This window comes from Apis laboriosa, unplaced genomic scaffold, assembly GCF_014066325.1.
Source record: "Apis laboriosa isolate Shangri-la unplaced genomic scaffold, ASM1406632v1 scaffold204_cov149, whole genome shotgun sequence".
In the NCBI taxonomy this organism is placed as follows: domain Eukaryota; kingdom Metazoa; phylum Arthropoda; class Insecta; order Hymenoptera; family Apidae; genus Apis; species Apis laboriosa.
Genome location: NW_025222299.1, coordinates 1670171 through 1694803, shown reverse-complemented (window position 1 = coordinate 1694803; position 24633 = coordinate 1670171). Strand labels below are relative to the sequence as shown.

The window sequence follows — 24633 nt, the reverse complement described above, 5'->3', positions numbered from 1 at the left end:
CAAAATATTAAATAGTATATAGTATTATAAAATTAACATTATTTTTGTAGAGAAAATGTAAAACTTTTTCGTCTGACATGTTAACTATTATTCAGGATATCATTTAAAATAATGAAATACAATTTATTCGAATATATAAAACAAAATGTCTCATAATTTGCAATTTTTGTATACTTAATATATTTAAAAAAAAAAATGAGTAAAATATGTTTGCAATAAAATTATATTATAGCAAATCATAAACTAATAATCGGCAAGTATATAATTTGATAATTTACTTTGATAATTTTTTGGCGCCACTAGTCACGTGCTTTTTAACCTAACCTAATATCCTTTGTCCTCAATATTCATCCTCGAATCAAATTAATAACAATGGCCGTCGTAGTTGGCTGTCATACGGAGATATATCCAGATTATGTGATGGTGAGAAACCTGTGGCGAGTGGCAATTGCTGCCGATCGGTCACAGTGATTATAGAACGAATGAAATCAACGTGACGTGTACTACTGGAAAGGATGATTTTCTAGTGGGTGGTTGAATCGTTATGTCAACTAGAGTGACCGCGGATGACCAGCTGACAATGTTTTGTCATTAGCATAATTTAGTGCTTAGCGGGCGTTCGCGGTAAATCAAGGATGTTTAAAGCTGAAGAGCCGTCCAAAGACAGCTTCCTTCAGCAAATGAAGGCTGCCAGAGAAGAAAGAGCTCATGAAAAAGACAGAGAAGCTGCTGTCATCTTAATTCAGGCTTATATTAGGGGATGGTTGACGCGTAAAAGAATTTTGTAAGTTTTTAAATATTGTTTTTGCTGCAATTTTTAAATATTGTGTTTGCTTGCGATAGTTGTACGATTTTTTAAATAACTTTTTTAAATATAGTAAATAAAATAATTATAATTTTTTAATCACTTATCAATGTTTATTTATTCATTGATAATCTTCCATTGGCCGCTCATCTATCGGGTATATATTATAAATCTACATAATATAAAAAATTTATATTAATTTTTATATATTAATTTTTCAATATAATAATAGATCAAAGAATATGATTTTTCAGAGAAGAATTTGATACAAATTTTCTCAATGATGGTAATACAGAAACAAATATAAAGTTAAAACCTGCTTTAGATGTGTATAAAATCGTTTTTAAATTTTTGTATATATATAAAAAAGATTATGTTCAAGAAAGAATAGAAAAGCTATGTAGGTATGTATATATAAAAAATATTTATATAAAAGAGGAAAAAAAATAAGAAATTATAAGTAATTATTAAAAAATTGATAAAAATAAATATTTCAGATATTTAGTATTGACCCTAGATTCAGAATCACCAGAAATTTCTTATGTAGGACTTGTATTGAACAAAGATCGCTACATATCATGGATATCACAAATGAAAACAATATTACTTTATTGTCTGACTGGTTTAGATAATCTTAAACCAGAAAGAGTATCTGACCATAAATCCATCCATTTAAGATTACATACATTAGTTAGTTTTACATCACCAGGAACATGGGCAATTCAAAAAGTAGAAGGAATGGAAAAACTTAAAGCTGGTATGAATCAGCTTTGTGCTAACATAATGGGCCACCTAGTCAACAATGGGTTTTATCCCATTATGCAAGTGATTATCTTATTAATAGTAGTTTATTTTGTTATTTAGTATATTTATGTATTTGGAGTAGTTAATTTTCTCATTATATTTAATTTTATTTTAGGCATTTTTAGTAAAAGGATTGGGTAGAGTCGAGATTGCTTTAAAACCAATTGCACTTTCAGCAGCAGTTACATTGACATTAAGACCATTAATCTCTTCTCAGATGTCAGATAAATTGGTTTCATTATTTTTGATAAATATTTTTAGTGTACCTGCATTGATCTATCATTTAAATAATATATCATCAGTAGTATGTAATCAATAATATATAATATTAAATATTAGTTTACAGCATATAATATTTTCTTTTTTATATATTTTTAGTGTATTTCATCATTTATTACAAACAATTTATTTGCCAGAAGTTTGGAATTGTTAAACTCAGAGCAAAATTTAAGAATAGTTTTTAATGCTTTGGAAGGTAGTTATGCACTGTGTTTATTAGCTAATTTAATACAATTAGCTAATATTGAAAGAGATGAAGTGTTAAAGGAATTATACTTTCCATCTTTTACGGTATAGATTATTATATAATATATAATTATATGTAATATTAATATTTAATCATAAAAAATAAACTTCATTTTTTTTTAAATATTATAGTTTGTTGTAACAAAAATGTTGGAGGCATGTCAGCAATATGTAGTTGCAAAACAAAGTAATTTAACACATTGGCATCCTATTCTTGGTTGGCTTGCACAAAAGGTTGATACATCTTTACAAGAACCTATCCCATATGTGAAATCACAATTAGCCTGTTTGTGGACAGGAAGAATAGTTACACAATTAATTGGTAATTATATAGATTTATATTTCTATAGATACATAAGTTTTTATTAAAAATAATAATGTAAATAACAAATTTTATAATACAAATTTTTTAGGTCAACCTTTAACTGAACTTATTGAAAAAGAGATACCTCCATCAATAGAGCAACAGAGTACATCTGTTGGTACTAATATTTTTAGAAGGGCGTTTTTGGAAGCACGTACAAATAGAAATAATAATACTAAAAATTATAGAAAATTGGGAAGTGCAGAGACTACTAGAATAGCTTTAATTTGTTCCCTTTATCAAATTGCTTTACATACACTTACACAAATGAAAATGGAAATATTAACTGGTAAGTATTGATAAATACATATATATATTATATATTTATCATATTATGTTCATCATGCAATAGGTCTATGTTATCAAGATAAAATTTTATACCATATGTATCTATTTTTGGGAACATTGGGTCCTCATTGTGGTTTAAAAGCATTTTTGGATCATTTAGCTGCTAATACAAAATGTACAGCACCTGAATTTCAAATGTTGATATTATTTTCTGACTGTATGACACATTATGTTACGTAAGTATATATATTTTGTGATAATAATATTTTATAAAAAATATATTAATGATATTAATGACATATGTGTGTATTAATGACATATTTTTATTCAGAATTTTAGATGATATGGAAATGTATGAACAACAAGATCCGTTCAAACTTAGTGATTTTGTAACGATATCGTACTTTTTAAACCAGTTTTTATATAAAGCAGTGCTCAATAATTTGTTTGGTGGGTATTATAATCTTTGCATTATATTTTTTTATAACATAATTGATATTATTCTTTTTTTCAATATATAAGCGTAAGAATTAAGTGGTTTAGTTATGTACTGAAGTTTTAGATGTTCCAGACGTGAAATCGGTTCCTAATAATCCCCTGTTTACTTCTCTTCATACCCTTTTAATGGCAATCTACCGACGAGATTGTAGACGAACTTTTTGTCCAGAAGGGCACTGGTTGGCAAAGTTAAGTATTTTAAACTAAATCTTTTTCACATTTTAATATCATATTAAAAAAAAAAAAAAAAAATGAATATTTTAAATTATGAATATTTTAAAACAGGAAGTTCGAGTATCTGGTTTTTTGGCAGATTTGGAGAAAGGCAGGCGAGGTGCAGCTCTTCTCCTTTCTAAAATGCCTCATGTTATTCCTCATTCGGAACGCGTTGTACTATTTCGTAAGCATGTTGCTAACGAAAAAGCAGTTTTGGGTTTAACTGAAAGTGCTTGCAATAGTACGCCAACAACTCTTATTGTTGTTCACAGGTAATCAGATATATTTTTATTTTTTGGTATTAAAAATTGTTATATAAGAAGTTCTATATTAAAACTTTTATATGAAAAATTTTGTATTAAAAATCCTATATAGAAATAATATAAATATTTTATAGAACTCGTATAGTGGAAGACGGTTATCGCCAATTAGCGATGTTACCCTCTCAGGCACTTAAAGGTGTCATTAGAGTTCGTTTTGTAAACGAGCAAGGTCTAGCTGAAGCAGGCATTGATCAAGATGGAGTCTTTAAAGAATTTTTAGAGGAGACAATAAAGAAAGTTTTCGATCCATCTTTGAATTTATTTAAAGTCACTAGTGAAAATCGACTTTATCCATCTCCAACATCTTCTATGCAAGATAATCATTTGCAACTTTTTGAATTTGTTGGCCGTATGCTGGGTAAAGCAGTATATGAAGTAAGTATATAAAATATATAACTACGAAACTAATGTAAAAGTTTTATATTCTATAAACATTATAATTTGTAGGGCATTGTTGTAGACGTACCTTTCGCATCTTTTTTTGTTTCCCAATTTTCTGGGCAAACTGGAGGTGCATTATACAGTTGGTTAGACGAATTGGCTTCATTAGATCGAGATTTATATCGAAGTCTTACTCTTGTGAAGCATTATAAAGGTGATGTTAGACAATTAGAATTAACGTTTTCTCTTGATGAAGACGTTTTAGGTAAATTGGTTACGCATGAATTGATTCCTGGAGGACGAGCGGTGCCGGTTACTAACGAAAATAAAATCAATTATATACATTTAATGGCCCATTTCAGAATGCATATGCAAATTAAAGATCAAACAGCAGCTTTTATTAAAGGATTCCGTTCTATAATCAATCCAGAATGGTTGGCGTTGTTTTCTACTCCTGAAGTAAGATGAATAATTTTTAAAGAATTTAACATTTCTTAGGCGAATATTCTATAAAGCATCTTTATTTTTAGTTACAGAGATTAATTTCGGGTGACAATGTTCCATTAGATTTACGAGATTTAAGAAGACATACGCAATATTATGGTGGTTTCCACGATAGTCATCGTGTAGTGTGTTGGTTGTGGGATATTCTAGAGAAAGATTTTTCTGAAGAAGAAAGAGGCTTATTCTTAAAGGTACATCATTTAATATGAAAATTGTGAATAATATAATAATGTTTGTTCTCTGTTTCTATATTTTTTTTCGCGTTACAGTTCGTAACAAGCTGCTCGAAATCACCATTATTGGGATTTGCACACTTAGAACCACCATTTTCAATTCGTTGTGTTGAAGTTGGTGACGACGAGGATACGGGTGATACAATTGGTATGAAACTATAGATACCATATGTATTTTGTATACTTTTTATTTATTGTATTAATTCTTTATAAATCAGGTAGCGTAATAAGAGGATTTTTTACGATTCGTAAGAAAGATCCGCAGAATCGTTTACCTACGTCGTCTACATGTTTTAATCTCCTTAAATTACCAAATTATCAAAAGAAAAGTACCTTACGAGAGAAGCTACGTTATGCTGTTACTAGTAATACGGGTTTTGAACTTTCGTAATTTACAACTGATTTAAGGTAATTTCGATGTATATTGCTCAAAATAGCTAACGAAAATTTATACAAAGTGATTGAGTGGTGCCTGACTATTACGATCCAAATTGTCTGGCGAGATATTTTTAATTATATTATAAATTTTAAATTGGATAAAACCACAATTCACATGTCTATTATCTATAAAAAATATTTAAAAAAAAATTGTTGAAATTAAATTGACAATTCGTATAATTTCATAATATATATAAAATGATAAAATACATTTTCGTTATCATTTTGTTATTCTATTTTTATATTAATATTTCTTGATATTTCTCCTTATCAATCAAGGGGCTGACGCAGAATTAATCTGTAATTATAATGAATGAACTATTTTTTTGTATTTCCTAAAGTTTTTATGAGATTAATCTTATATGGATGTATAAATTATATTATGTATTATATTTGTCTTATTTATAATACAATAATTTTTTATGTTGGATTCACTTTGTTTTTTATAGCATTTATATAAGTCTTCTAAATTCATTTTGAAAGATTTCTCGCCAAATAGTAGATTATTATGGTGTAAACACACTGTACCTCATGAGCTTAATATTGCTAATATTGTGCGCTTGTTAGTTTATAGAAATATGAATTACTGTCTATTAAATCAATAAAATACATGAAGCGAATAGTAAATCCGAGCCCATTGGTGCCCGGTGAATAATAATAAAAAAAAAAATAAAATAAAATAAAAAGGAAAAAAAAAGAAAAAGAGAAGAAAAAAGAGATAAAAAAGAAGAAAAAAGGATCCGTAAATTTCTAAAATTTTCAAATTATTTGAAAGTTAAAGCTCTATTTTGTGGAGAGCTATTTTCTCAAGATTTTGTACAAATTTTTGACATGATATATAAAGGGATTCATATCTGTTTGGAAATATATATATGTATATATTATATCCACGGGCGCTTATGGGTTAAAAATCCATAGTTGTTTAAGAGTTTAAGATCGGTTTGTTCAAATTGAATGAACTTATGATGTTTGTTCTTCTATTTGAACGTTTCGAATTAAATTTGTAACTACAATTGCAATTCATCAGTCTTTGATAAAACCAAACAAATTAAAAAAAAAAAAAGGGAGCACTAGTTATTTGCAATATAGCGAGGAGTAATATGATATTACAGCGAAATTTATTTTTCTCGTGATTTATGCGTAATTTCAAATAACAAATGACTCGTAATATTATCGATAAAAATTCGATCAGACCAAAGATAGAAGCCTATTTAATATGAAAAAAATAATTTGAGATATAATCTTTTCATATTTTCCTATATGATCGTATGTAAGTTTATCAGGCCTGTATTCACTAAATGTAAAGAAATAAAGAATTAATGGACATTTTTTTAGAAAGATAGAACAATAACAAATGTTTATGAATAATTTATGAATAACTGTATCAATTAATTTATTAAAGTGCACAATATGAATTGTAGTAAAAAAATTATTTTGATTAGAATAGTATAGAAAGATATAATATACAATAACTTTGGCCTTTGTTATTTTTTATTAGGATCAATAACCAGTTTCCCACTTTTTTAAAATATTAATTGTGAATACATGCCTTGTGCAAACACATGTACAATTGAACGAAGTAACAGATAATGCTCTCCTTTATAAGTATATTTATCATTGAAACCATACATATATATGATAAATGTGAATATTTATACAAATATGGATATAATGTCAAATAAAATTGTTACGATTGTAGGATGAGAGCGATAATTTGTTTTTCAGTACCTGTTCATAATAATAGATCACTTTTCTATTTTAAAAGAAACTCAAAAAGAAATAATATAAAAAATAATATAAAACATAATGTAATCGAATTTTTCTTACAATCGTATCAATAACAGAAAGTGCGCTTTGTACATGGCTTGTTTAAGTTAGATACTCGTATACTTCTGTAACATTTTTTATAAAAGTGTGTACATGTTGCAATGCACTTGAAAGAAAAACGATGGATTTGTTAATTTAATACATTCGATAATGATTGACAAAAATCATGTAAATATATATACTGAATTATACGATGTTTTTTAATTTTAATACCTTATTTAATATCTTAACAAATGGTGATATAAAATTAAATTTAAAAAAAAAACTTCATTACAATTTAAAAAAAATCTGGAATTAAGCTAGTTATTTTTAATTGTTAATATTTATTACTATATTTGGGGGATAATTTAAAATCATTAAGTACTTCACATAATAAACGTTTTTACTATTATCGTGTATTAATATAATAAAATAAATGAATACGAAGGGAATAAATTAATTAAATTAAGAGATAATAATATGAACAATAAAATAAAAATTACATATTTTTGTATCATTTTGCAGTTATATTTGCAAAGAGGATGCAAAGATTGCTGAAATAGCTGCGCATTGAGTGAATGCGCAAGTCACGTGACCTCCTTTGTGAGCAGTTGGCGCTGTCGACAGTGTAGCTTACCTCCCCTTCGGTTAGTGGCCAGCAAGCCTTGGCTGCGAGAAGACGTGTGTTTAGTTCGTACCGCGACGATCTCTTTATCGCGGCTACGCGAGAGACTCCTTTTTCTCTTTCTCTCCCTCTCTCGCTTGTGTGTGCGCGCGCGCGTGTTTCGTGTTGTGTGTGCGTGCTTGATCTGTACGAGAAGTGGCAGTGTTTCTGGCTTGCACGTAGGACCCGGACAGTGAGGAATCATTCGTCATTTGCAAACTGCCGAATAAATTCGGCTTCATAGCCGGATTCGCTGTGGTCATCGAGAACTTGACTGAATCTTTCAGTGTTCTCTCATTTCTTTCTCTGTTTCGCGCTACTGTGTTTCTTACGGACAAGCACCGCCCCCTTTCCACCTCCGTCCCTCTGATCGTAACGTTATGAGGCCAGCTGAGCGTAACTGACGGAGAAGAGGGAGAACGGCTTGCGTGCGTGTGTCAAACATAACCTAACATTGTACCGTGATGTAGTAAGAGTAAACCGAAAAAACGTGGTACATTTAATTTCAACACTCCTGCATTTGTGACATTCACGCATTCGAGTGTTCTTCTCGTCTAGAAATCATATTCAGTATTAAAGAATTCGAGGGAATCTCGAAAGTATTTGCATTCTTCAGAATAGAAACGGCCGACACGTAACGCCCTGTTTACCACCAACTTTGCTAAAGAAACATACACGAAGATATCGATTCTGCTCCTTTTCTGAAGGTTACTCATCGCATGTTATCGTTTTTGCTGTAGTCGCGATAAAAGGACGCGACCAGCCGCTGCGTGGTGTCACGAGTTCCCCTTTACCCCTCGTGTCCGGCAAGCTTGAGCCCTTCCTGTCGTTCTTCAAGAGCGCGCGACGTTCGAAACTAAAGTACGCCATTTAAAGGAGAACGCAACTGATCGTTTTTTTCCACGAGTCGTTGATTTTTCTATCGTGATCAACGTTTAACTTGATCGTGACAACAAAAATTGCGCGATGGAATTGAGAGCAATATCAAAATTTATTGACTTCTAAGAAAACGACAAGCTTTCTTTTGATAGTGTATCCATTTGTCAACCAATCGTTCCAATAACAGTGATTTTGCAAAGATTTAATCCGATTTAATCCGACAAAAACGTCATTTCAATTCAAACGAATGCTCTCATCGATATCGTAGTGAAACGAGAAAAAGAGGAAAAACAACTTCGACGAGTTGTGTCAGTGTCACGTGTGTGTCTTGCCAAGACAATAACGAGATTTAGAAAAAGAAGTGTTTCTTTAGAAAGGTGAAAGAGTGAGCGGGAAAAATAGAAACGGGCGAAAGGATCGACGAACAGAGGCGTGTCCCTGGTTCCCTGAAGCAGCAGGGGCCTTGGCGGTGGCGGTGGCGGTGAATCGGGAAAGGGTTGAGGAGGGTGGCCCGTAGGGAGAGAGGAGAGTTTTGATGGCAGTAGTTGGGCCCAGCCGACACTCGCGAGTGTCCATGAGCGTGTCTATGTCGCTAATGCAGGGGGGTGGGGCGGGGGCGACAGGCGGTGGCGGGACAACGGGGGCCCACCCGGGACAAGCGGTCCTCGCGGCGGCGGCCCAGGCACCCCCCACCTACTACCACCCTACCGCTCCTGCGCCCCCGCCACCGCCGCCAGCCCAGGATCTCGTTCAGCCCGACAGACCCATCGGATATGGTGCCTTCGGCGTCGTCTGGTGAGTTAATTATACAACTTTTTTTTTAATGTTATGCTTCCTTTATTTATCTCTAACATTTTTTGCGTCCGGGCAAATCGTAAGAAATTGTTACCCCAAAAAAAACCATACCATTTAACGTATTATATACATGGTAATCTTGTTACCATATCTTTTCAAATTTTTATTTCAAATACAAAATTAATTATTTATATATAACGGAATATTTGAACAACCGAAATATGAATTTCGTATTCAATTTTATTTTCCACGTCCACATACTTAATATTAAAAAAGAATTAATTCAAGTTGAAAATTTGTCTGCGAATTTTACCGTATACCAATTCGTGCACACCATGTTGGAGCAATATGTAATTAAACTTAAAGTTTGGAATGAGCATTTGGGTACGCCTTTATGCTCGACAAATTTTCTAAACATTTTAATCTCGAGAAATGAATGTTCGACTAATTAGCGCCACTTTCCACGTTCGCGTCGAAGAGCTCTCCGGAAACACCAGAAAGTAAATGCACTTTCTTTCTTAGCGTGCATATAAATCGTTGCCTTCCGGTCCTGAATAATTTGTGAGTTCGATAAGCAGCAGTGTAAATCTCTTTTCTTTATTCTCCTCCTTTTTCGTCCATCCACAATTTTGCAATTTTTTATCGTGCATCTAAATTTTATATGTCGGCAATTTCTTGCAAACGTGATGCGAATGGAATGACGTATCGTCACTGAACTCGTTCGTTTGATTTATCTTCTTTTAAACGACACGTGGCGTCTCATTAAATTTTATTTCCGAACATATCTATTAGTTGTATCTGTAGCTTCTTCACGTTTCCATGAGCCGTACTCGTCACTGGCCATGTTATCGATAATCCCCGCCTTTCGATATTCGACAAATTGCCTTGGAATTCGATTTCGGGAAATTTTACAGCGCTGCACGTGTAGAATTATGAATATATCGTTTCAGCTCATTAATTCCTGACTGGTTATCGATACTAGGAAAAATTCAATTCGTACCGATTGGAATTATAGGCATTTCAAATTTTTATTTGCTCGCATGTTTTATATTTCAGATGAGATGAATTTAAATTTAAATATATGAATTCGTTACGATGAATCATAGAATTTTTTTGATAAATGTTTTTTTTTTTTTTCGAAGAACAATGAAAAATGAGTTTGTTGATAAATATATTGGACAGGGTGTTAATTTATCTTACGATACGGAGCGCCACTTCGACTTATTTTCTTTTAATCAACACGCGGTCAGCATTGGTTTGAGTAAGCGTGTGTTTCGGCGCGGTTAATTCTTCGGCAAATAATGGCAGCACTGGAGTCTCTGTTTACGCGCGAAGAGTTTGCTTTCCGCTGTCAAGGGTATCCGTTGGTAACACAGTGCCCTGAACGTTTTAATAAACGCGCAATTATCCTCGCGCCCCGATTTTTCTTATAAATCTATTTATAAATCAGGAAGAAACTATTCGCCTCGAATATACGTTGAAATTATTGTCGTTAGTAAATGGATTTTTTAAACGAGTTTAGATTCAATTACTATTTGCTTCAAGTGTGTGCACTTGTTCGCCTTGAATCGTAAATGGTTCTATTTCTAAATAAGCAAACTTGGATTCGACGAATATTTGTGAGAAAAACATTTCTCGCGTCGATGATAATGTCTAGGAGAGGGAGAGGGGAGAGAGAGATTTGTTATAATTTTTATTTACAAAAGGAGAGAAGTTGATTTCATCACCAAGGATACGTGACAACAATTGGAAAAATTATATATATATAACGCGAACGTGCGTTATTCATTTTGTGCCATCGCGTTCTTCGTTTGTCAGGGAAAGGGAGAAAAATACGTTTGAAATACACGACGGTCGGTAACAACGCGTCGGATGGAGCTTGATTTCTTTGTTTACCGATAAGAGGCGTGCAAACAGGAAGTGCGCCAGTTATTCGAGGGTTCGCGTGTCTCGCGTGTAAATGCTACACGGTTTGGCGTAAATCACCGATTTTCAATAGCGGGCACAATAACAGCGGGCTTGATAAAATAGAGGAATTGTGAGAAATTACGGGTTCACCGGGGACATGCGATAAATTACTCACGCTACGCTAAACAAAATAAAGTTAACCGGAGTTGTAAGATAAAATCCAGGATTACCTGGGTTAAAATATCGTGGACAAGTCGGACGTGTCGTCATTTACATACGGGGATATAAAGTGACACAGAGGTTCGCCTGAAATCGTTTCTGGCCTTTCGTGCATTCAGGTATTGTCCCGAAAATTCCCTAAACCGGAGTATGTTCATTTAAAAAGCGCTCGGTCAGGAAATATTTTCCGTGCTGCCTTTTGTCGAGCAGAAAAATGAACAAGAGGGATTAGATATAGTAGAAACTTCCTTTGTTTTCTCTTTCACGAGTATACATGACTGGTGATGAAACACGGAATTTCCTGGGGGAAGGGGAAGGGTCGTTCGAACGTAGAACGTGAAAAGGAATAAAATGTAATTTAAAAACTAGAGGTAATAATTTTGGCATGACCCACGGTCAGTATAATTACCGTTAGTTCGGTTAAGCCGGATATACCATGGATTTTGTTATTGTATTTGGTTTATTGTCATTTTGTGAATACTTTCTCGGTGTTGTAAAATCCCCGGCATTTTCAGTTTTATGGTCGATATTTACAAGCTCACGAATTGGTATAGCGTATTCTTAATATCCGTTACTGGTTCAATGAAATAATAAGTTCCATTTAAATAAACGTTGTAAATACTTCTTCGTTGAAGATGAATTTTGATAACCTCGAAAGTTTACTTGCTTAAAAGAGGTTAAATTTCTTGTTATTTCCATTATATTTATTGTCGTCTTTCATCATTTCTATGCTTGGAAATAAATCGAGTGTCATTTTTTTTTTTTTTTTTTTAATAAATCCAACTGCCACCAATAATTCTTTATTTATCTCCCTCTTTATTTAAACTTTAAATTTAACTCACCGATAGATGAGAAAAACGGTGTATCGGATCCGTTAATATCGATTTGTTTCGTCGATAACCGAGCGATCAATTGCTCGTTAAATGCAGCTGATGCTGCCTTTGAATTCAAATATCGTTTTGTATGTGACAAAACACTGCCGCACAAATAAAGTATTCGAAATTTTTTGTAAATTTAAATTCAACCGTTTTCTATTTTTGAAACTTTATTCGTTAAAAATAACAAATCAAGATTATATCTATTGCTGGCAATTTTTTTTTTTTTTAATTTTACGCACAAACAGAAAAGTTTATATATTCGATTCTGACAAATTTTATATTTTTCAAAAGAAAATTCATTTAAAGATATTTCGTTACACCCTTATGGGGTATAATAATCGTTTAGAAACTCGGAGAATTTTGCGAAGAAAGCGCGGGAAATTTATACAACGCGTCAGCAGTTTTCAAAGGGATAGAAGCATCCGTGGTGGGGGTGGAATAGAACGGGGCAGAAGATCACCATGACGACCGCGGCATTCCGAGATAAGGAGAAATCGTGACCAGATTGCGTATAGGAGCTTGCATGTTTAAACGAAGAATGCTTATATACGAGCACGATGATACACGTTGCATAATATATTCGAATTTTAAATGACAAACGTATGTCGTGACGTTGAAATCAAAAGATGATGCGCACTATCCGCTTCAACGATCTTAATTCACATTTAAACTTTTATAAAAAGTATCTCCATCTTCCAATAAGCATATCCTCGATTTTAAAACAATCTACATTTTTCGTTCTTTCCACATTAACCAGATAATTTTGTTCCTATAATCAATTTACACGTTTCGTTTTCGTTACAAAATTCTCTACCAACTATTTTTCGAACACGATGAGAAGACAAATAATCCTTCGACAAAGGATTAATTAAATCTTTGCTTATTCTTCTTTCCACCCTCATCACCTGCAAACATTATTTCTCTCGTTTTCATTTAATTCTCTCTCTTTCTCGAGAGACAGAGAGAAAGAAAAAAAAATTGTCAATCTCTCACCCTTTCAATCGTCGTTTGAAGCTGTTTCCCCGACATCCTTTGAAAAAAAAAACGAACAGTGGAGGGGGAGGGGAAAAAAAAGAAAGCAAAGCAAGAAAATACATATTCCTCTTTCAATATCAGCTATCGACGGGCACAATCGTGCAAGTGTAATCGACGACAATAGCCTGGGACCGGAAGCAGCCGGCATCGAGTAACCGCATTTAAATGACAAAGACGGTGTTTATTCGGAAAACGGGCTATTAATGTCGGCGCACAGCGAGGAGGAGGGGTCGGGCATCCACAGGGAAAAATGTGAAAGCCACATTTTCACCTATTGTCGCGCGACCGCCTTTTAGCCTTGCGTGCGCGCTCGCCGAGGATAAGTGTTATTCGGATTTTATTCGCGTCCGTGTTTCCGTTGCTACATTGCGGGCTTCCCAACCTGGACTTTTCAGGGTCGTACGCGAAGGATTATTATTTCTGTGAATCGTGCGCACAGCCTGTATGTGTATATACGTATATAAAACGCGATATGTTTTCATGAAAGGTTCGATAAGGAAGAGCATTGTCGCATTGTTGCATCGTTCTTTCGCGGTTCTTTATTGGTATGTGTTCGCGTTCGTGTCGCGTTCATTCTCGATCGTTTCGCCATAGGCGACTGTCTCGATCTCGTTAGTCGTCGTCGCGATTGTATTAATCCTTTGGTTTCTTTATTCCTCGCATCGTTCGTCCTCTTTTCTCCTTTTTTTTTTTTTTTTTTTTTTTTTTTTTTAATATGTTTCCTCTTTCTCGAGATAAAATTGGCGAGTAACTTGGACTCCTCTCCTTTACATTATCCGTTTAGAGGGATTACAAGCGTGAATTAAATTGTTGAACGGCAGGAAATACTTTTGAACGTTCTTTGTGACATACCGCTTGTATCGGGCATTATTCATGAACGTTTTAAGAGTCTAAACGAGTGTTTCCTGTCTGTTGTATTTAATTACATATCGCAATGTGTACGTATGTATATATATTTTTATTGTAAAAATAATTTAACGCTTAAAGGAATACGCGCGTTTTAATAAAACTCGCTCTAAATTATCCGGATTAAGCGAATCGTTAATTTGTTCGCGCGTGAGTGTAAGAGAAAAGTGTTGGAAATTAAACGGGGACGTGTTTTTAATAAGAGTAGTATATAATAAGATCCGTTATTTTCCACGTGGTTTTACAACCACGTGTCAAAGAACGGAATCCTAAGTCTTTGTCCTGTTTATTCTGCCTCTTCGGATTGTCGCTGGAAATCGGTTTAAGCGGATTACATTGCGAACCAGTTAATTTAACAACGTCGGTCCAAGGACAATTTGTGAAATTCTAGGGACCTAGAATGATTTATTACTTTTTCAACGTGCATATTAGGATTAGGATTATTTAAAATTTTCAACAATTTTTTTTTTTTAATGAAATTCAGATTCTGATATAACGATATGACGATCGTATATTCGTGTTTTTTTTTTTGTTTTTTAAATTCTATAAACATATTAGCGGAAAAAAAGCTTAATTCTAATAATAAATTTTAATAATAACTTGTATAGTAATAGTTTCACTTATGTAAGATTACAGAGAGAGACTGATTGTTAATGATCAAAGGATCTATGTATCTATGTTTTTTTACGTATTTAAAATATATAGAAATTGTTTTTTTTTTACCGTAGTTAATTATCAGTTAAAGGTTAAATAATTCAAAGGCAGGTAGTAATAAATTCTGACGCAATATATTTTATAGAGGTGACGTAGAAAAGATGGAAGGTTGAGAAGGAAAAAAAAAGTAGTAGTAACAGGATAATTGCTTGTGTATTTATCGTCATTTAAATCCGTAATATTTAATTAACCAAGAATAGTATCATTTAAGAAATGATATTACCCCAATGAGAGAGAGAGAGGGGGGAGGGGGTGCAATTCAATCATCAATCCAACCAGTCAATTATCAGCGTAATTAAATATTCGCTCGCTTATCATTTACTTAAAGAAAGAAATTAATAATAATGATATATTTTGTATTTTGAATTTTCGTAATTGGACCGATTCGTAATAATGAACGCGTTCTGGAAAGAGAACAGGCTGGCCGTTGTTCTCGCAAAATAGTAAATCGCGGTGAAACTTTGACTGCCTCATCTCCCTCCCCCTGTGTGCCGTTCAACTTTTGAACCATGTCCAAAAAGTTGGATAACCGGCGATAGAATAAATTGAATCCGCTCTATTGGCGCTCTTTCACACCGTGATTCATCATTTACGCGAATACGAATCGTATTTCTCCTCGTGTATTTCTCGTGTATTTCCTTAATATTAATATTATACTCGAGATCGATCCTCTTAATCCTGTACTTAACTTTCGTGAAACAACTCGCTGCACCGTCGTCATCATCTTCGTTTCGTTTGTGCATAAGATTTCTCGAGACCAAATTTGAATAATCGAAGAGAGGAGTAATTTCTGCAACGAGAGATAAAGAAAGAAAGAAAAAAAAAGATTGGGGAAACGTTTTTGAAAATCTGTATGGACTTTTTGGCCGAAACGTTTCGAACTGGAATATTCCTCTTTTTTCGAACCGGTGAGAGGAAGACGATTTCGTTAGGGTGGATTTCTAGACAGTTAGAGCAATGCTATCGAGAGTTTTTCACGAGAATTATTTTTCATTGGTGGAGGACTGCGTCGAGAATGAAAGTTACTTTCCAACTTATTCTCAAGCGTTTGCCTATGAAAGATATTTGCAAGAGGAATTCTCGAAAGTTTTACTCTCGAATGTATTCGCAGCCTTAACGCTTTTTATTTCTTTCCTCCCTTCCCTTGCATTCCCCAACGTGTTTTCAATGTAAATTTTCTTACGTTCAATCTTTCCTCCTTTGGACGGATCCAACTCGTGTTTATTCTTATTAACGAGAACGAAGATCGCGAATAGTTCGAGATCGAAAAAGGAATGTTTCCGCGAACGAAGAAACGCGTCTATCTCTCGCCCTCAATTAACCACGCGTTATCCACCTCAATATCGACAAAGTTCATTGACCCGAGAATCGTATATATGAACGATATCTTCTTACGCTCTTTCTTTCTTTTTTTTTTTTTTGATATTATTTCGCAATACGTCGAAACTATCCTCCACCAACGTATCCAACATCGTAATATTGTAACATTGTAATATTCGTTCAACAAACCGTTACGTTTCTGGATCGAGGCGAGAGAAAACTCTTCGAAACTCATAGAGAAAAAAGAGTATCGAGGTATCACGAATACTCTACGAGATAAGATAGATTACAAGAACGAGGACACGTCGACCAATTCGATTGATTCGAGGAAGAGAGAGATACAGAAAAAAGGAAAATGTCCACTGCTCGTCACCTGTGGCATCGATCGATCGATCAATTGCCCCCATAACAACCCCTCCCCTATCTTGCAACACACGGCAATTAACGGATCAATAGGGGGATGGCCAAAATCGAATCTCGCATCTTCCCCCCTCGCACAGAAGGGAGGATCTCCTATCGCCTCGATACAGCCCTCGACGGAACACAACAACAGAACTCTCTCTCTCTCTCTCTCTCTCTGGTTCTGCTGCTCTCTCGCATCCCGCATTCACGCGGCACACGTGCACGCGTGCGCGTGCATAAGCTGCTCCCTCTCGACCTCCCTCTTTTCGCGTTGGGAAAAGGCATCTGCGCGCCCCTCTAAAGGGGCAATAACTTATGCCTAAGGGGGGAGGGGGGCTAAGAGGGAGAGACTCGAGTCAACGAGAGAGGGGGTCCACCCTCCTCGAGTCGCTAAATAGAAACGAGATCTTCGCGGGGTGGCGGCCACCCCAAGTTCAATTTTTCCGATAGGGGGGCTCCCTGGGAGAGGATTCGCGTGGGGTGAGCGGGCGGGCAGCGTGAACAACGAGTGTACACGCTTGCCTCCCGTTTAACGATCGTTTCGACGTTGGATCTTGGGAATTCTTGGGATGGAGGTCGGATGATGGAGGACGCGGCACGGAAGGATCGCTGTGGGATATTGCGTGGACGTCGATGAACAACCGGAAATAGAAGTGACCGATTCGAATGGGTAAATGGGTTTCTGGTTAGTTTGAGCTTGGTGGATGATGTGTTTTGTTTTTTCAGGGGGATGATTTTGTTTTATTCGGCTTTGTATAGCTTTGAATTGAGTCCGTCGAGAACGAGTAGGAATTTTTTGAATTTGGTTTTTGTAAAGGAATTTTGTAAAGAACGGATTTGGTTGTTGTTCGATTTCTTTAAGGTCTTCTTCGAGTTTGGAAAAAGGGGTGGAATTGTGGTAAATCAGAAAAATCGGGGCTCGAAAGTTAAGTTAAGTTAAGGCTGGTTAAGTTATTGATTATTACACTGGAGTGGAATATTCAAATATAGTTGTATAACATAGATTGGCACATCTTTGTTTAAGAATCGAAATGTAGAATCTGTTTGTAATACTGATTTCCTTCTCGGCTGTTGTGCAATATCGGCTATTGAATTGATATGTCGCATTGACTATTACACAACGCATTACAATTTCAATAAAAACTAACATAATATTAATTCAACTAGAAATACTTCTTTAAATTGTACATTACTTTAGAAGAAACTTCTGGAATAATGATTATCAATGTTTTTTTTTTTTTATAAAATAATTATATCATTGCATGCAAAATTGAAAAATTTCAATATTATTCAAGATAGAATTTAATATTAATATTATGTCGCGTATCATTCGATCTTAAAAAAAAAAACGAAGCGAATATTTTCATTGATTTCTAATAGAGAATTGAACAACGGAAATTGTTGAAAAATTTTATTCGTAGACATTTTTCCAGATATTTTCTATTGCCGAGGATAAAACTTCTGGATCATAAAATTTTCATACGGTATATTACACGGATACGTCTTATACGAAATTACTATATCGAGAGTAAACTTTTGGACGATAAAATTTTTATCCACTACATTGCACAAATTATCCACGTACCATGTAGCCGCTTTTCGCATACAAATAGTTTCGCAACTGCCATTTTACATCATTTTATCACGTATCCATACATCTTCGTCTTACTCACGAACAAATAAAATCAGAAGAATTTAGAAACGATTGTTTCGCCTTCATTCTCGTTTCGCGTGTACCGACTTTAAAAAAAAAAAAGATCCCAGAAATTCACGGAGTTAAAAGAATTTTCCGTGTAAGAAGATCGAGGATAGGAAAAGGATCCAGTTAAACCAGTGCAGCCGCGCACAAACTTTCTCATGCCCTTCCCGCGTTCAACTTTCGTCTAAAATTATTCCGGTTGACCGAGCGTCTCTAGCTTAATCACCGAAAAATAAGAAGAAAAATTAGAAAATCTTACCGACCGTCCAAGTGTAACGTTTTAATTGCATCCGTGGCTCGTTCGAGTGGATCCACGAAAAAGAAAGAAAAAAAAGAAAAAAATTTCTTCCCTCCTTCAAACAAAAAGAAGGAAAGTTCTAGCTCTCGCTAGAGCTGCTAGGTTCTCTTTGGTTTGGCACGTGGTGAAACGAGATTCGACTCGTGCCAAAATCGTTTCGCAACCGATGATGCACGCGTATTTCTTTCGCACGTGCACAACGATCCGCCGTTTCCGCGTATCGCGGGGGGAGGGGACGGTGTGGCACGTGTGGCGGATCGGCTCGATCCATCGCGGTGTCGAAATAAATCGCCTGCTTGATTTCGAATCGTTTAACGAGCTCCGCCGCTTTTCGTGAATGCTATTCGTGAATGGCGTCCTTCGATATTGGTAGGAAGCGGAAATTTCGTAATCCTCGTAAACCTCGTGTTTCGAGAGCGTTGGAAATGATGGAAGGAAGGAAGTGGTCTAATTGGAAAATGTGATGAATATCGCGAAAGAATTGGAGTTATCTACGATTACAGCAGTCACTCGTTTAAATGGCTACGAATCTGTCCATTTAAATAGTGTTACGAGTTACTCGAGCAACAAGTTTTTAAGAATAATTTCAGATATGATTTTTGTAGACGGTAATATTCTATTTCATTCATCCCGTCTGTTTCTCATTCTCACGCTTGAAGTATTCACGGTAGAATGAACTGGAGTCAGATAACAATTCATGGAAAGTAACCTATCCGGTTAAATGGCTGGTCTCTGTTCCAAGTGACCATTTAAAGGTACTATGGTATAGCGGCAGATGTTTCATTCAAATCCTTTGTTGAGAAATGTCTGTCAATCATCAGTCACGACTTGATAACTACGATGATTGAATTAAAAATCGTTCGATAGATCCAAATGCATTTAATTTTTCTTACTTAATTACCATCGTCGTTTAAATATCGTATAACCATCGAAAAGATTGAAAGGATCATTAGCTTTGTTCTTTGAGAATTTTTTTGGAGAGTTTACAATGGTTTTCAATGATTTTCTTTTAAACAAAAAGTCTCCATACGATATATAAAAATTGGCGATGTATGGAGTAAAATTGGAGTAATATCTTTTTAAAATTGGAGTAATTTACAACCCACGAACAAAATTATCATTTGGTTAATGATTTTTAGCATTTATTTAAAAAAAATTACACTAATATGTCAATTTTCATTCGAGGACAATAGTCAATTGACCGAAGCAGTATTTTTTTTCTAATTTTCCTTATCTTGCATACAACCGCATGTTATTCAAACAACAAGAGGAATTCACGACACTAAGAAAAAAAAGGAAAAAAAAAAACATTGACACTGACACTGAGAGATCAAACATCTCGAGAACGATCGTCTGGTGAAGAGAAGCATTTGAAACACGATCGATCGATGATAAGAGCAATCGTAATATAATATCGTCGTCTTAAAAAAAAAAAAAATAAAAATAACGCAATATCGAATATCTCAAAGCTATCCACGATGGAATCATATATATATATATATATATATATATATATGTATGTACATGTATATATATATATACACTTCGTTAATAAAATAAAATTATTCCTTGTTTTCAAATAGCCATGGAATACACAGACACAGCCGGAAGTGTTTTCGATTCAGAAATCGATGGATATGCGACGAGGACGCGTGAAGCGATTCTTTATCGGCGTTTTATCGTTTCCACTTAGTGGTCGTTCAGCGACAAATCAGCGGTTCAGTCGATAACGGGCCGCGCGTGTCCAACTCCCCGTATAAACATAAATCCTGGCCGATAAAACAGGCGTGAACGTGTGAAAAGTGAAGGGCCGTTAATGATTAAGCCCAATGCGGATGCGGCAGTAAACCGGACTCTAGAAATGGCTGAATAAGCAATAGATGCGGCAGTTTATCCTAACGATTCTCCGAGCGAAGGATAACTGTCTTGAGAAGTGTCCTTTTTCCTTCCTTACCTTTTATTTCTTTTTCTTTTTTTTAGCCTTGTTTCGATCCTCTTATTTGTACCCTGTATTTCTTCCTTCTTCTTCGACAATCAAAGTTTCTTCCGCCTCGTTTTCCGGTGTTTCTCTTGAACCAATCTTTTATTTGGAGTTACACTTGCTTTAAATTCAATTTTAAACTGTTTTTATCGTTTCTCAAACAGTTTACCTCGGATGTAATGCTTACAATTAGTTTTACCTTGCTCGATTCTGCTAATTAGAAACTTTCTCGTTTTTATTTGTCCCTTTTCGATATATCGGTAAATTTTTTCGATCTAAGTCACGTTATTCTTCGTATTCCTATTAATCGTATTTTCCTTGCCGCTGATATATAACGATTACTTTCACTCGTCTCTCATTAACTCGAATTATATTGAAAATCGTCTTCGTTCAGACCTGTCCTCGATCCACCTTCTCAATTCCGCGTGAATGTATTTCGAGCTTATTTCGATCACGCGCCTCGCATTTTAAGCGAATTTCCTTCGAAACCAGTGCCTTCGTTCGATTACCTTGTCTCGTATCGCGGACCTACCTATCTAACTTCTCTCTCTCTCCCTCCCTCCCTTCCACCGCGTTTTCTTCCTCGCCTAGAAGAATTTCCTTCCCGTCGATTTCATTCCTTCCTCACTTCCTTCACCGCCTCGTGCACGGCCTCGTTCTTCCCTCCCTCCCTCCCTCCCGTTCGTTTATGACATGCATGCGCGCACACGCGCTAGCGCGTCGAGTGCAAGGTCCCAGCATTGACTCCGGACACCGGCATTCGAGTAAATTGCACGAGAGCGGCGGCGGCACTCTCGTTCACCGACTCCACCGCTCCTGGCCACCGCCCCGCGGATCTCTGCTCTCGTTTCTCTCGATGCGTGCCCACGCGTCTCGACGTGTTCCGCGGACGATTAACCGCGAGAGGTAATCATCGACTCGAGAACGTGAGCTCGATGCTTATTAGCTCCATGCTCGGGAACAACGGGCTTGGAATTTATTTTAGAGGCGGGGAGGGGGAGGAATATGGATTTCTATACGGACTCGAAATGTGGGATCGTTGTCGGTTGTACTTGTTCGAGAAATTGTTCGGAAGTAGTGCATGAGGGTTGTTAGAAAGTGAGATCGTTATTTATCGATTTGGAGGATGTTAGCTTGATGCTTTGGAATTTGGAGATTATTATTAATTATTCAGGATGCGAGAAAGTTATCGAGATAGTTTGATACTCAACTTGGAACTTGGAATTTCCAAATTTATTCGAGATTTATTCTCTTACAGATTATGTTAAAAATTTATACGAAACCCATTCATTTTGACACGGAAGATCTCTTAACGCACACGAATCCAAAAAAATTATAATTGCAAGATAAAATCGTCATCGATTCAACATATCTTTCTACATCCGAAAGAGATAGTGCTTATCAACGATTACGCGACGAGGCGTCTTTAAACGTCTTTTGGCCGAGATAGGAAAGGCGTAGAAAAAGAGAGAAACGAATGCACGTTCGTAACGTCAACGTTGAATTGCGTATGAGCCGTAAAACGAGTAGTTAGGCCGTCGAATTCGACGTCGCGCATCCTGCACTTTTTCCTTGCGGTATTTTCATCGTTGCAATTTTGTAAACGGGCGGTGCAACGGAGCGGAATGAATGGGCGCGCTCGCGTGGATTCGTGATTAAAATATAAAGAAAAGAAAAAAAAAAAAATAATCGTCGAATAATAAACGCCATCTCGTCAACGCGTATCACAATGACGCGGTATCCGTTGGTATGCGACCAGCTTTATTTTGTTAACAATGCATCGAACGTGCCTATCTTCGCTAACGTATCTTCAAACAATCCCTCCATTCATTTAATGTGTTTGCATATCAATTTTATCGAGCGTTGATCGACGAAATGTCCAGTCGTGCGTCGATGTCCAATGCGAGGGCCGATGCATCGACGCACGATGCATTTCAACGACGTTGAACTTTGAATTTCAAAGGATATCTATCTCTAAAATATCCTATCCTAAAGTTTTTCTCCGTTAAATAAAATTCTTTTTTAATCGACGAAATTTCTATCTCATTGCTGAAATCAGTCATCGGTTGAAAGATTCAATTTTTTCAATTCTCGAAAAGACGTGGTGGATCGTAAACGTAATTCCCTCGTAGGAATAATTTATGAGAACGTTCGCTCCGATGATTTATTCGGATCCAAGTATTCACCCAAGGACGCCTTAGGGTGGTTTCGCTCGACAACTATTGAACCGCACCACGGTGGTTCACAGGTGCAGGAACCACATTGGTAGCGATCTCATTGTCTTCCTTCGAGGATACAGGATTTCAAACGAGCAACACCCACCTTGTTCCTCGTCTTGTTCGATATAATTCATATAAAAGTTGACGTAGAAAATGAACGTCAAGAACGTTATATTTATCAAAAAAAAAAAAAAAAAAGAAAGTAAAATAGACGTTTCTCCGTACTTGATGAGCAAAGAGTATTATTAACCCTTTGCAGTGTCGAGGCTAGTTCAACGTCGATACATCGTCGCGTTTATTTTTACCTTCAGCCTGACGGAACGTTGAACCTTCCCGCTCGCCGATAAACCCGATTCAAAGGCGATGAAAAAAAGCGCATCTCGTTACAAGATAAAAATCCCATAAGGTTATTACACGATCAAAAAGGGAGAGGAGAGGGGGGGGGAAAGGAGAGATTCGGTTTGGTATCGCGTGTTCAAGGGATCGGAATCGGGGCCGTAATCCGGCGAAACGAGGCAGTCGGAGGGATCCACAGGTTAATTAATAAAGCAGACACCCGAGAGAGGCTCGTGCACTCGAGACGAGTCGCCCCTTTCGCGATCACGCGACGCATTAAACGGCGATACCCTCGATTCAATGCCGATAGCCGATACCTGAGAGCCGGCCAATAAATAGAGGAATGAATCATTTCGTGTAAACGGCTCTGCGCTTCTCGCTCGATGTGATTTCTCTTTCGAGATGGATAATTGCGTGTATTCAATAATAATATCTTTTGGGAATTTTATTTTTTATCTTTTGAAAATCGGGCGCGCGCGCGGGGGTGTTTTCTTTATTCGAATTTTCCAATCGTTTCGTTGGAATTTGTTTCGATTTTACGCGAGCAATGCTGTTGGAACGACGTCAATATTTTGCAGAAGATTTTATCGAGATATCAGATTTGATTTGAACATGTTATTTCTTTAAGATTCGAAATCACTGATGTGGTTTTTTTTTTTTTGGAAATTGAAATTTCGATTTATTTTTGGGGATGGTATTAGTTATTTTTTTTCGAGTTGATGATCATCGATATTTTTTTTTCTTTTTGAAAATATGATTCATTTTGTAAGGATAAATACTTATTAACAATTACAATACAGGGTGATGATACAAATATTTCTCTCTTTGTAAATTCGTTATTTTTCCCAGGGGAAAATTAATATTCCAAATACTCCACTCGGAATAATTAGTTACTTGTCAAGAGTAATTGCATTTATAGGAATTGTTTTTAAGGATGATATAAAAATGTTTACCAAGGCAAATTATTACATTTCGCGAGGAGTTTTATCTGGTGTTTATCGGTAATTTTCGTTGTAATTGATCGTTGAATGTTACACAGCAAGAACGGTGGTCAAGAATAACAAAGTAGTTTGGAATAATTTATAATCGATAATAGCAGCGAACCTGTTCCTTCATGCAAACTCGAACTCCGGTGTCATTTAAAGGGAGGGGCGATTAACGGATGATTATATTTTAATTACGCCCAACTTTTACA

At 35.6% G+C, this 24633-nt stretch overlaps 2 protein-coding genes across 5 annotated transcripts in view; both read left to right on the top strand.

Moving 5' to 3' along the window:
* Nucleotides 1-202: 202 nt before the first annotated feature.
* Nucleotides 203-6803, top strand: LOC122712724 (ubiquitin-protein ligase E3B). Of its 4 annotated transcripts, none has more exons than XM_043932554.1 (16): nt 203-784; nt 1060-1209; nt 1303-1630; nt 1725-1913; nt 1988-2179; nt 2267-2456; nt 2548-2787; nt 2851-3022; nt 3118-3236; nt 3358-3473; nt 3570-3772; nt 3898-4198; nt 4271-4663; nt 4735-4899; nt 4978-5089; nt 5160-6803. In XM_043932554.1, exons 1-16 carry the CDS (start codon nt 636-638, stop codon nt 5330-5332), a joined length of 3192 nt encoding a protein of 1063 aa, XP_043788489.1. In that variant the 5' UTR covers nt 203-635; the 3' UTR covers nt 5333-6803. The 4 variants fall into 4 exon arrangements, with proteins under 4 accessions (XP_043788489.1, XP_043788487.1, XP_043788488.1 ...); XM_043932552.1 differs by having other exon boundaries at nt 3343-3473; XM_043932553.1 differs by having other exon boundaries at nt 204-784; nt 3349-3473.
* A 1045-nt stretch (nt 6804-7848) lies between these two features.
* LOC122712691 (serine/threonine-protein kinase NLK2) overlaps nt 7849-24633 on the top strand; it is a 197352-nt gene continuing 180567 nt past the window's right edge. The window contains 1 exon segment of the mRNA XM_043932498.1: nt 7849-9523. Within this exon segment, the coding sequence (XP_043788433.1) occupies nt 9264-9523 (260 nt within the window). The 5' untranslated portion in view covers nt 7849-9263.